At 39.8% G+C, this 13,443-nt stretch overlaps 1 protein-coding gene across 4 annotated transcripts in view; it reads left to right on the forward strand.

Annotated features, from left to right (window-relative positions):
* Positions 1–12,415, forward strand: part of PPFIBP1 (PPFIA binding protein 1) — a 136,364-nt gene extending 123,949 nt beyond the window's left edge. For all 4 annotated transcript variants that reach the window (XM_044423135.1, XM_044423137.1, XM_044423136.1 and 1 more), the window contains 7 exons: positions 150–238; positions 4,057–4,179; positions 5,751–5,876; positions 6,130–6,318; positions 7,732–7,911; positions 8,645–8,710; positions 9,859–12,415. In XM_044423135.1, the coding sequence (XP_044279070.1) occupies positions 150–238; positions 4,057–4,179; positions 5,751–5,876; positions 6,130–6,318; positions 7,732–7,911; positions 8,645–8,710; positions 9,859–9,945 (860 nt within the window). In that variant the 3' untranslated portion in view covers positions 9,946–12,415. The remainder of the gene's footprint in view (positions 1–149; positions 239–4,056; positions 4,180–5,750; positions 5,877–6,129; positions 6,319–7,731; positions 7,912–8,644; positions 8,711–9,858) is intronic.
* The last annotated feature ends 1,028 nt before the right edge of the window (positions 12,416–13,443 follow it).

Genomic DNA, 13,443 nt, shown 5'->3' on the forward strand with positions numbered 1-13,443 from the left:
GACAGCAAACACCCTTTCCATCAGTCACTCACAATTTTAAACATATTTGTTGGACACATATTCATCATTTGTTCCTGTACATATTTGGGAAACTGTTGCACTTAGCATTTGGTGTTCATGCATGCTCACTAGCATCTTTTTATCCCCAGGATGGTTAGATGACATTGGCCTGCCCCAGTATAAGACACAATTTGATGAAGGAAAGGTGGATGGCCGAATGCTCCATTATATGACTATTGTAAGCAAAAATGTTTTTCTACCACTTTTGTCATTCAGAAAAATTGCCTTGATCTCTTGTCCTCTCTAAGACCTTGATTCTTCTAACTCCACCACCTCCAGGAACCCAAAGATCTCTGGTCTCTTGAAATCTCCTCACATTCTTCCATGCTGCTCATTATGTTCTCACCTCTCTCCATTCTAATCATTCTTTATCTTCAAATCTCACTGCTTCTGCAAATCCCTTGCATAACAGAACTCTTTCTTGACTATAGCAACATCTAAGCACAAGTGAATGCATTTTCTCACATTAACCCTTCTTGACCCTTGTGTTCCCCATCCTTTCCTTCCCTGTTTTCTCTCCTCACCATTGAATTTGGGATAGTAGATTGATTAGGCAGGTATCTATCCAGATTTCTCTTGCCAGATGTGTAGTACTATGTATGTTATTGCTCGTACATAAATAATGAATGCAGATCAATAATTGTGGAAATGTAGAAAACAATATTTTAGGGTGCCATTTTAAGCATGTATAGACAGAAAAAAAATCTTACAAATCTTACATTCTCCAGGCAGCATACATCTTCCATTTAATCATGGTAGTAAAATGTGCTAGCCATGCCTTTTCATTGTGTCCTGATTTGCTGTACATATTGTCTATTGCAGGATGAAATGAACAGGCCTCATGCATTCTTGTGCTCTTACTTACTTACTAGGACACTTTTGTTCTGAATACAGTGGTACCTTGGCTCATGAACGCCTCAGTTCATGACCAAATCGGGTTGCGAACAGACATTTCAGAAGAAAATTTTCTCAGGTCGTGAACTCCACATCGGGTGACGATCACGATTGCAACCGTTTTCCCTGCATGGGAGTGATCGCGGTCGTGCTTGCAGAGGGGGAAGATGGCCACGATTGTGCTAGGGAGTGGGGGAGCTGGCCGCAATCGTACCCGTACTCCCTGCCTGAGCGCGACCATGCTTGTGGCCATGCTCGTGCAGGGAGGCCGGGCGCGATCACGGTTGTGCTGGGTTGGGGGGAGATGGCCACGGTCGTGCTTGTGCAGGGAAGACGTCCGTGGTCATGGTTGTGCTCGGGGAGGAGATGGCCGTTATTGCACCTGCCTTCCCTGCATGAGCGCAACCACGATCATGCCAGTCTCTCACCCCAGTGCACCTGCGATGGTGCCCGTCTTTCCTGTGATTAAAAAAAATATTTACAGAATGGATTAACCTTATTTAAATTGAACCTTATGGGGAAATTTGACTTGGCTCACAACCAATTTGGGTTGTGACCAGAGTCATGGAACAGATTGAGTTTGTGAGCCAAGGTACCACTGTACTTAGAAATGACTTAGAATTTGGGTTCTTTCTTTCTAAAGTTGTTCAGAATCATGCTGTGCAGTCTGCACACATTTTCAGAACAGTAGAATGTGTTTTCCCCCTTTTAAATTAAGAGAGCTGCATTCAGTGAAGTTATATCGTTTCCCAGAATTTTCTTCTTGACTTACTTCCTGTAGTAGAAGTCTGCTGTTCTTTCTGAACGTAGCAGAGAAGGAAGAAGGAGAGATAACTCTATCCTTCAGTTTGTTCAAAGAATGTAACAGTGCATGACCTGAAATATATTTGAAGAGGAGACTGCACTGCTGTTATTTTCCATGAGTAATTCCTTGGTCACTGTGAATCATCTGGGAGTTAAAAGATGTTAAGGACTTGCACCTGTTAAAAGCAAACGAAAGTGTGTGTAAACAGAGCTTCCAAGATCCTCTATGAATTATTGGAAGTGAAATAGGAGGATACTTCAAAAGTGGGTGGTGTCTGTGCTAAATATATAGGAGGTAAGACATCTTTCACCTTATCAATTTTGTTCTATTCTCAGTGTAAAGGAAAAAAACAAAACAAAAGAGTCACCATGCCCCAAGGAAGTAATGTTTAAAACACAGATATTGTTTGACCTTATTATTAAGTTTCTTACTCTAGTGTTGAATAAACCATGCTCAATATTATTTGCTGGGTGTCCTTACATGATGCTTTGTTAGATTTGTCAGTTCAGCCATTCACCAGAAATTTTCCGAAAAGTATTTAAACGTAGGAGCACACAGAAGGTTTACAATACATTCAAGATGACACATTCCAGCCTTTTCTTTCAAATCACACACACTTCTGGTTAATGGGTCTAGTGGTAATTAATAACCGGTACTGTTTTGAAGGTTAGTTTATTTCTTCATGTTTGAAAGATGATTAATGTTAAGTGGATTTCTGAATTTTGGGTCTCTTTTTTCCAAGAACAAAAATATTACATTGTGAGTTACCCCACAGTATATTGTAGCTTCCATTATGTTGAATTAAAGTATTGTGCAGGTGACAAGTGTTTGGGTGATCAAAGAGCACTGACTTCAAATGACAAGCTGGCTCCAGACATTCTAGTTTTTTCACTAAGGGTGCAATCCTTTGCCTGTATAGACACAAAAACATGCAACAGTTCCCAGCATTCCTCAGTTTAGCATGACTAGTTTTAGGATTATTTCTTCTTCAAACATGCATAGGATTGTACCCTAAAATGCTTAATCACAAATTGTTAATTGAGCTTAGTTCCATTCTTTCCTTGTCATGAATTAAAAGCGTACCCTTTTTGTGAGGTGTGGTGCGATAAGGAAATCAGTAAATATGTGTGCTCTATACAGGGACGTTGCTTGTTTCCAGGTATTAATGCACATTCTCAGTGCTTGTGGCACTTCTGTTAGGAACCTGACACCAACCATACCAGTAGTCTGTCCAATGCATCACTGTCTGATTGTCAGTAGTTCTTCGTCGTGGTCTCCGTGCATCACACACATATGTCTCTTGGGTCTTGGTGGAGGTCTTTCCCATCATCTATTACCTGATCCTTTCCAGAGTTTCAACCTGGAGTCCTTTTCATATAAGCATGAACTATCATCATTGTGAGTTATTGTCCTTCCAATCCTTCCCTTCATAAGTTTCCATGAATCATGGCATTAGCTGTACTACTGTTTTTTTACCCTTAATGGAAAAGAACTGTTGCAGACCCAAAAGAAAAAGAAACACATGCAGTGGTAAAATTGAGTGTGAAAAAAGCTGATGTGCCATTAGGAGTCTGGTAGATCCTGAGGAATGGGATGAGCTGTGGCATGCAGGGAGGGGCAATCCCAAAAAATTAGAGACCTGTCTGTCATAGAGGGCCCCTTCCTATTGCGGAAGGACCCAACCCAAAAAGTGGTTATCTGAGAAAGTAGAACTGAAGAGCAAGGGATGCCTCCTCTGGCAATGTGCTTTGTGTTGGCTCTTGGCATGTATATTGGCCTTTCCATCCAGAGGCACATTCCATGCATCTGATGAAGTAGATTCTAATCCATGAAATCTTATACTGTGTAGGGGTGGTGGTTGTTATGTAAACAGTAATTCAAGTCAGTTCTCATGTGTTAATTAATAAGAACGTTCTGTCCTGGTTTCTGCATCTGTCTGTGCATTTTACAATTAACAAATGCAAAAAATAACAAAATAACAAAATCCAATTTTTAATACTTGGTCATGCACTTTAACCAAGATCTATGTAACAGAATTTGGAAAGGTCAAAACAAAACAACAACTTCAGTCTGCCTATTAATTTGGGAAGGTTGGAATAGTTTGGTTCTCTTCAAAATGTGGACTGAATGAAATTCTTGAACATTCTACTCAGAATACATTTTTTGCTTAAGGTACTCCAGGACAAGTTGCCTCTAGGTGCTGAAGCCTACCACAGCTAGCCCTTTTGATACCCTCCAGGCCTCTTGGGACTTGCTCTTAGTCTCATTCATGCATCTTTCAACTTTTGCATTTGCAGGATGACTTGCTATCTTTGAAAGTTGTGAGTGTCCTCCACCATCTGAGCATCAAACGTGCCATTCAAGTACTAAGAATAAATAACTTTGAACCCAACTGTCTCCGCAGAAGACCTTCAGATGAGGTAAGCACTTCAAGTGCTTACAGCGGCTATCGAGTCAATACAATAAATGCAACTACACAATGCTATTGTGTATTTCATTTTCTTTCCTAGGATGTATTGCCTGAACTTGTGAACCTTGATCCCTCCCTTTACTTTACAGCCTATATATTTATCACTGTCTGTCAACTTTCCCTATTCTGTTTTAAACTTCTGAAAATGGATTACCACTTTCATCTCCAAATCTCAGCCAATGAAATTACCACACTGAATGGATCCCAGCTTGTATTTGACTTTCCACTAAGTATTTGCTCACTAGTATTTCTGTGAACATTCGAATGCAATGTTAGAGCTACTTATCACAGGTTATAGAGGCCTTCTTGGGTTGTACCACTTCAGAATAAGGTTGATAATGTCAGAATAGGACAGGTAGAAATCTTGCATATCCATGCTAAAGGAAATTTAATCCACCCTTCTTTATCATCTGCTAGTTTCTTATAGGTCCAGAGTTTTAATTTTTAGCAGGAAAGAGCATTCAGGCCATCTCCTGTCTTCAGTGATATAATCATAGAATAATTTGAAAACTCAGAGTGACCTAAGAGAATAACCCTGTTTACTGCAGGAATCCACAACCACTGTTGAACAGTTCTGGCCAATAGGTAGCTTCTCCTAATGTTTAGCTAAATTCTGCATCCTTGCAATTTTCATGCTCTTCCCAGCTACCTACCACAAGGCCATTCTGCAAGTGTACTTCCTCTGTGGTTGAAAGGTGGGAGAAGAAAGTGGGTAAATTTTAAAGGTTTGGATTGCCTGTTCCTTTGTTTACTTCAGTTTACTTAATTGCCTTTTGTAACAGAGGCTCAGCCAAAGAGGAAGCTGGCCCCAAGGTTAATGTGTTTGGTTTGGAGGTGGACGTCTCTGGAAATTGAAAGAACAAACAAAGTTATGAAATTTAATCTCTTCAAAGACACCTATATTACACAGTAGCTTTATTGTATGGCTTTTTTATCAGGCCAACACAAGCGAAGACTTAACCATAATGAATCCAGCAGCAGCATCTGTCAACCCTTCAGTGGGTTTACAATTTACTATTTCAGTCACAAAGGCAAAAATTGGGTTTGCCCAAGCAAGTTACCAATTGTAATTAAGAGCCATCAACTCACACCAAAAGAGAATTTTGTTGTTATTTCTGTAATGACCAATAGTTGAACTTCTCTGGGTGATTCACAAGAATTCAGAGAAGTATCAAATGAGGACCTATGATGCATTTTATGGATAGTTTTGCAGCATTTGGCAAAATTAGAGCCACACTACTTGATCAGTACCAACACAATGAACATGCTTGCTGGGTTTGAACTGCAGCACAGGGAGGCAATGGCAAACCATTATATACAGCAGAAAGGGCCAAAGCAAGGCAATTTGAGATATTTGAAAAGGCTGAGTTTAACAGTCATGAAGGTCTGCTAATCAATAACTTGACTCTAAATGGTGCACTTTGAAGTCACATATAACAACTTATAAATACTGAATTAACCAAAAAATTGTGGTCGCAAACTGGTGCATGATGTCTAGTTAAATGTGCTTCTTCTTGGTAGAATAACATCACACCATCTGAAGTTTCACAGTGGACCAATCATCGGGTGATGGAATGGCTGCGTTCTGTTGACCTTGCAGAATATGCTCCTAATTTGAGGGGAAGTGGTGTCCATGGTGGGCTCATGGTAAGAATGTGGCGCTTTATATTTTTTTATCAGATCGTAGCATAACACCAGAGATAGACACAGATTTTGTATTTGTTCCCGGCAGTCACTCTCTGGAAGTCACGATCAAAATTACTTTTTAAATGTGATATTTTTGCTTTTTGTAATTTGATAATGGTTGAGGCCTTTAGAGTTTTATGAGAAGTTACTCAGTCTTGAGATTACAAGAATGTCGGTTTGATTTCAGTTCGAAAATCTTGCTTTTGTTGTGCAGGTTTTGGAGCCTCGTTTTAACGTGGAGACCATGGCGCAGCTGCTTAACATCCCACCAAACAAAACACTGCTGAGGCGGCACTTGGCAACCCATTTTAATTTACTGATCGGTCAAGAGGCCCAGCAGCAAAAGCGTGAAGCCATGGAATTTCCGGATTACGTCCTCTTAACAGCAACAGCCAAAGTGAAGGTACTGATTCCTTGGGAGGTCAGGAAGGGTTGACTAGCATTTCAGTGATTTAGGAGACATTCCAGTTATCAGGGATGAAGGGAGTGATCTCTTCTCCAGAAGATTGGCCCAATATTGCAGAAGATGGGCTGGAGCCGTTGACTTTGGACAGTGGGTGTGAATTGATAGCAGCTGGAAAGACAATTGGCCGGCTGGCATCATTCCATTGCCAGGAGAGCGGGGCTGAACAAACCCCTGGATCTGGGGAGCTTTTGTTTAGCCTTGCTGGGTCTTGATCCGGTGAGAATTGTCACTCCCTGGTTGGATGCTGAAGCCTTCAGAGCAGGAGAACCTGCATTGGGTAACGGTTAGTCTAGGGCTAGCTTTGTTGTTCTGTTTTAAGTAGCAGTTTTTCATGCATAGAAGATTGTTATAGAGGTTGGATAAAAGCTTACCTTTCTCTGCCTACAAAGTCTTTCAATAGATAACAGAATTTATGAATACTATTTACCATGTCTGCCACAGCAGTATTTGCTAGATGGTATCATTTAGTTTCTAATAATTTTAAACTTCACTCTGGAAGGGCAAAAGATACGTACCAAGTGTACAAAAGTGACTGGACTGGGCCATTAAGAAAGGAGAGGCATCCTGCTGGTTACTGTGGTATATCATTGGCCTGGAAGGAACCCAACCATTTCCTCTTCCAAGAAGCTTCCTTGGCTTGGTAGCCCAGGTGGCATCAGTGACTCAGCACAGCAGCAAGTGCCTATTCACAAGCCCAAATCACAATCTCTTCAATTAACACAATAGGCTAAATTTTATCCTGTATTCTGTTTTCTTTGGAACTTTCAATTATTTGATCAACCAGCTTTTTGTGTGATTATATTTTTGAGAAAGCCATAATCTTGTACCCTTTGATTGTTTTGTTGACTATCTACCCACTAGAAAAACCATTCTTCTTCTTTATGGTCTGTGCATCACATATATGGGCTCTGTACCTGCAAGGGGCCTGTTGGGAAGAAATACAGTATAGGAACAAGCAATAAACCAAATTTAAAGCAAATGTAAAAAGCTGCATACAAATTGCATCATTAGAGCTATATAAACAACTAACATAAGTCCCATTATAATATTAAACTAATTAAATGGCCACTGGAAGAGAACAGATATAACCTGGCACTGAAAGTAAACTTGGTACCAGGCAGGCCTTGATAGGAAGCTTGTTCCACATCTGGGGGCTACCACTAAAAAGTCCTCCCTCTTTTTGCCACCAACTGAGTCTCCCTGGGCGGTGTCAGTCAGAGGCAGTCCCCAGATCTTGATCATAGTGTCTGGGTGAACTCCAGTTGGGAGAGGCATTCTTTCAGGTCCCAAAGCTATGTCAAAAATTGTAAGAGTTTGCTAAGTAACAGGTTTTTTTTCTTTCATTTTCAGGCAAAGAAACTTGCTTTTGGTACTTTTGGAAATTTAAGGAAGAAGAAGCTGGATGATGGTGAAGAATATGTGTGCCCGATGGATTTGGGACAGGCATCAGGAATTGGTTCAAAGAAAGGCTATAAGCCAGGGTTAGATATCAGACTGTATGATGATGATGATCTGGACAGATTGGAGCAGGTAACAGCCATCACAGTGCAGACCTCATTCAGTGTGTGCACACATGTGGTTTATATGCGCTTTCTATATATGCATGGTCTCTGCATTTTTTAGTGAGCTTCGTGAACCGGGCTTTTCAGAGTCCTAGTCCAGTGTACTGTCCACATCACAGTGGATGCGCTATTCTTTGGTTTCTCCCTCTTTTTCCTTTTAAGCAGACTGAGTATGCTGTTCTTCTGCAAAGAGTCCCTCAAGTCCTAGCAATGTTTGCTTCTGAGTAAGTTTTGGAGGAATGGTCTCTATACAAAGCACCAGCATTGCTTGGTTGGCACATTGGGTTGGTTTTGATGCTCGAGCTCCTGAGCTTGTTAGGTGGGCTGCCCTCTTGTTCCATTTGTTCAACTATTTCATGTATCTGTTTTATGTACCATTTGAGCAGTCAGAATCTTTTGTTCCCCTCTCTGGTTCCTCAGGATGGGGCCATGACAGGGCCGTAGGCTTATGCAGCTGAGCTTCCAGCAAGACTGGTGTACAAGGGTGCCCACCGGTGCATAGTCTGTGTCAGCTTTAGCTCGTCTCCTCACTCGAGCACTACTCAAACCTACAAGAAAGCTTTTAAAGTTGTCCTGAAGGTTCTGCTATAGCCCAAGAAATGCTTGTGGTATAGTTTCTGTATTTGTTGATACAGTTTTATAAAACTGTATGGATTTACAGTGATATTTGAATTATTTCACAATCTCTTTCCTTCTTGTAGATGGAAGATTCAGAAGGTACTGTAAGACAAATAGGAGCATTTTCTGAAGGCATCAACAACCTCACTGTAAGTCCTTAAGAATTACTCCTTGCAAAGTGTGATTATTAGCATCACCACTGAAAAACCTTATGCCTGATGCAAATGGTTGACTGTGCTTTTAGATATTTCTCTGCATTGTCCTCAAAATGGGGCAAGATAACATTAAAATATCATTAAAAACTGAGTGTAAAACCATAGCTTTAGCTAAAATGCTTCAGGTTAAAAACCCATAAGATCCCCAGTTGAAGCTCAAGCAGCATCAACTTGAAGCTGGTTAGTAACCGGACTTACTTGTTCAGGTCCATGACAGGTATCCTGATCCTTCCTTTGCTGATTATTCATTTTCTCAGTTCTTTGAGGTACATGCATAGATGTATCCCTCTCATTTAGGAGAAGGGAGTCAAGGTCAAGGAAAGGTTCAGACGTTGACCAGAGCACCTATGCTTCTCAAAAATTCTCCTCTTTTTTTATGCTTTAGTATGTGGGGCTTTCCCCAGAGATTGTGTCCTGACCTAGTCCTCCACTGAATCTGTTGTTTGAAGCTGGCCTCTATCCTTGTTAGCCCCTGGCTGTGAGAAGAATAGAACGAGTAGAATCTAAGGGTAGAAAGATAGCTTTCCCCAGGAAAGGCCCAAGGAACTTTTTTTCTAGCACACATCTCAGCACATTCATGAAGTTGCTTCATAAAGGCTCTGCTCACGGATTCAGTTAGTCCAATATGGTCTACTCATGGTCTGCTTATGGTTTATCACAGCCTTTCACACCCAAGGGACAGCTCTTTCCCATCTTTGATGCCCAACAGCCTTTCAGTAGAATTGCTGGAGATCAAGCCTGGGTCCTTCTCCATGCAGGCCATGAACTCTGCCACTGAACTCAGTGTAAAACAAATTGAATCTGCCACAAACAAAATCAAATCAAAGATCCATCCAGGCTAGTAGGTCTACTCCTCTTGGCAGTATCCCTCTTTCCTGGGACCTTCTGTATCCAGTTACTTGGGACCGTCCATGTACAAAGCAGGTGCTTTGCCCTCATTGGTACCCTGGGTCTGTCTCCTGGCCCTAATTGGAAGCATGTCAACCTTTTGCCTGGCTTCCACTTGGTGTGCAATTCATCCTTGCTTCTTGGCTCTTGGGGTTCAGGAAGTGTTCCAATTGTTCCACTTCTTCTGTTTCTAGCACATGTTAAAAGAAGACGAAATGTTCAAAGACTTTGCCACGCGTTCTCCTAGTGCCAGTATAACAGATGAGGATTCGAATGTGTGATAGAATCGGCGCTGGACACTTCAGTCTCTTGATGCTGCTGCGAGCGTTGCCATTGCATGTGATGGAAACAGTGCATCGTGTTACTAAAGTTGCTTTTGCTTCTGTTAGAAGTGCTATTTTTTGGAGGAGAAGAGGTACTTATTCTAAAGTTGCCATACAATGGAGAAGAAAAACAAATCAGACAACCTATGAGTGAGGGGACTGAGTATTTTTCTCTCTTGTTTTAAAAAGTGACATATTTTAAGATGACTCTACTGCCATAATGTTCCTGCACGTAGGTGTGCCATAACCTGTATCTGTGTATTTCTCTCTCTTCTTCAAGTAATACGAAAAAACAAAATACTTAATTACAGACTTCAGGAATTAGCATCCACTGTAGTTATTTCAGCAGGAAAGAAACCCTGGAATTTCTCGATTCCTATTTCAACGAGCTTATCAAAAGTAAACAACCAATCACATACTCCCCAAAATGGAAATCTTGTTTGTCTTATTTTTATACAATTTTTATTAAAAAAGAAAAATGTATTGAGTACATACAAATCAGAAGTTTTATATTGTGATATAAGGGGATAACTTTTTTTTTTTTTAAAGAGAGGGTTCCAGATTGAAAACCAGCTGGTTACTGGCAAAGTTCGACTGACCTATGATGGCTTGTACCTCCCCAAGCCTTAAGTGATTCCTGCATTCTTACATTAGGAATAAACTGAATCTTGCAAAATTAAAGCCTTTCTCAGTTTTCCCTTTTTTCCAGTGTTAAAATGGAATTTTAGTAACATTTAAATTTTTTGTCATTTCTGGTGTGGCATTGAGAATGCCATATTTTGAGACTGAGAAAGAGCCTGTGACCTTCTGAACAGGTCATTTTCTCCCTCTCATACCCTGCAATGGAAAGTCTTTAAATTTAAAAGGAATATTAGCCAAGTCACTTTATTTTGCAGTATTAAATTGAAATATGATGTCTTGCCTTCTAAGTACAGTTGACAATAATGTAACATACTGACTGATGTTTATACTTGGTTTTTATAAGGTATACCATATATTGACTTTTTAAAAACTATCAAGCTTGCAAAATTCAGATTAGCCAGGGGAAAAAAAGTTGGTCAACTTTCAAGAGAATATATTTGATTCAGTCTTTCTCTTCCCAGTTCTGAAATATTTACAGCTAATTTCTACTTGCATAAAATGATGTTGCAAACATTTTGTATTGTCCTGTTTGAAAGGGATCGGTCTCACTGTAGATGCCAATTTCCATACTTTAAACACTTTGTGCCCAAATTAGGGTTGGTAGTTCAAAGGCTTACAGGAGTGTTAAGTCTGCTCAGGTACTAATAGTGGTGAATGTCAACTCAGGGCCAAGCGTTTTATTCAAATACATATTTTGGCATAAACTGGGTTGGTACCATTTCAGACGGCAAATGAGGAGGGGGAACAGCTTACTGGAATGTTCATCTACTCACATCTCTCTTTCTGTGAAAATCTAGTTTATCAGATATTTCTATCTTTGCTTTCTTTCTGAACATGCTTACTTTCTGCTTCAGTGAGTCCTTAAAAAAGAGGGTGAATATTCAAACTTATGATCCACCAACTGTAGTCTGAAATGGACTTGCGATTTATTTGACTGTATGCTTGGTCCCTAGACTGACTTCATGAACTGATGCTTTAAATGTGTTGCTTCTCACATGTTTATTTACAGTTTCAAAATAGTGCTAACATGGATTGTATTGTGTTTTCAATCATATTACTTTCTGTATCCTTAAGAAGCTTAATCAGAAAAGCTGAGCCGGTGCAGTACATTCAGTGTGGTCTGTCCATTGTTAATAACAGACTCTACCAACTGTTTCATAACCACTTCATTTCATTTGGTATCTAGCTAATTTCAATGAATGCAGGTAACACTCATGCCAGAATTATCACATTTACATTAACTGTGAATCAGTGTATTTATGAACAAAAGAGTTCACTTCCTGGGCATATAAAAAAACACCTGCCAGCAAGCCCCATAGTTCACTTGCTTAAAAAAAGTGCATACATTTTGAACAAGGCCTGTCACCTATAAGCTGGTTTTGCTTTCCATCAAGTGCTGATTGCATAAGATTGGAATAAAGAAGACTGGGTTCACATGCACATATATTTGTAGACTCAAACAACAGTCAGAAGAATTTCTTTGTATCTAGTTGGACTCTTGCATGTATGCACAAAATTAGACTTCTTATCATTTTCAGTTGTGATGTGATTGGAAATTGGTTAAACCTTTGGATCATCTTTTTGCTGGTGGGAAGAATATTTCTTACTCTTATTTCTGTGGGACTTGGGAGGGAAGAGTAATATAAAACATGATTAAGCCAAGTTGTTGACATAATTGTGTGCACATGAAATATCATTATGGTATTTTATTAGGCTGCGTGTGTACAAAGAGGTTAGCACAAACTTACCTGTATTACCGTGTTAAATAAATACTTATGGAGAGAAATGAAATGCTTCTAGGCTTTTATCTCTTTGCTAAAAATATCTGGATTATTTTCAGTAGCCCTTGCTCTCCCTTAGTACAAAGGTCAGACTTTGGATCTTTTATGGAGCAAACTTTCTAAAACATCTGCGCACATATGGAGAGCGTGTGTGGACAGCTTATCAATTTTGTTGGGAGTGCAGCTCAGCAGATATGCAACAGAAGATGCCCATGTATAAATGATGCTAAATGAAAGTTTCTCTGGCAGAGACTCCTGTCTATGTAAAAAGAAGAGAATACTTATCTTTAATTCCACAAAAGAGATCTGCAGAGAATAAACAGGCCCCAAAATACTTAGCAGGTAAGCACTTTGAAATTTTGTATGTGCAAGTAAATTAAAAAAATGCCTTGAAATATGTCTGCAATTCTCTTTGAGACCTCATTGAGCTTGACAAATGAAGAACGAGGGGAAAATATTGGTGAGTGATCCACTGCCTTTCATGTTGTGTAACTTTTGCCTGGTTATTGGTTGTTGTTTATATTCTTAATGAGCTGCTAAGAATTTGAGGAAGTGTTTCTTTTGCTAATCTCTTTTGAGTTTCTTATATGTCAGTTGCAGCCCCCATGGGCTGAGACTGCTCACAGAATGTTGCAGTTGTGTTATGTGTAATATAAAAGGTCAGAAAACTAGGAAGTGGCTGAAAATAGGTTGGTAACATGTACTGCAGCCCCAAGGCACATAACCATAAAACTAAAGATTTGCAGAGTTAGAAGTTATGTTAAAATTACACACATAGGTAAACAAGTTGAAATGGTAATAGAGTGATGGAAAATCAGTGGCATTTCACGTTGCCTGCTGTTGTCCATGTTAGAGAAGCCAGCTATACAACTCTGGACAATTCAGCCAATCTGGGTTTATTGAATAGTAGGATATATCAACATTATTGTGGGTAGTGACAAAAATGAGTTGCTTTTGTTAGACTGGTATTAGTTCATTTCAAACATTAAAGACCGTCCATAATCAATTTCTTATTTCTATTCCACTGGAAAGA

This window comes from Varanus komodoensis, unplaced genomic scaffold, assembly GCF_004798865.1.
Source record: "Varanus komodoensis strain SLA01 unplaced genomic scaffold, ASM479886v1 scaffold13_3, whole genome shotgun sequence".
NCBI lineage: Eukaryota > Metazoa > Chordata > Lepidosauria > Squamata > Varanidae > Varanus > Varanus komodoensis.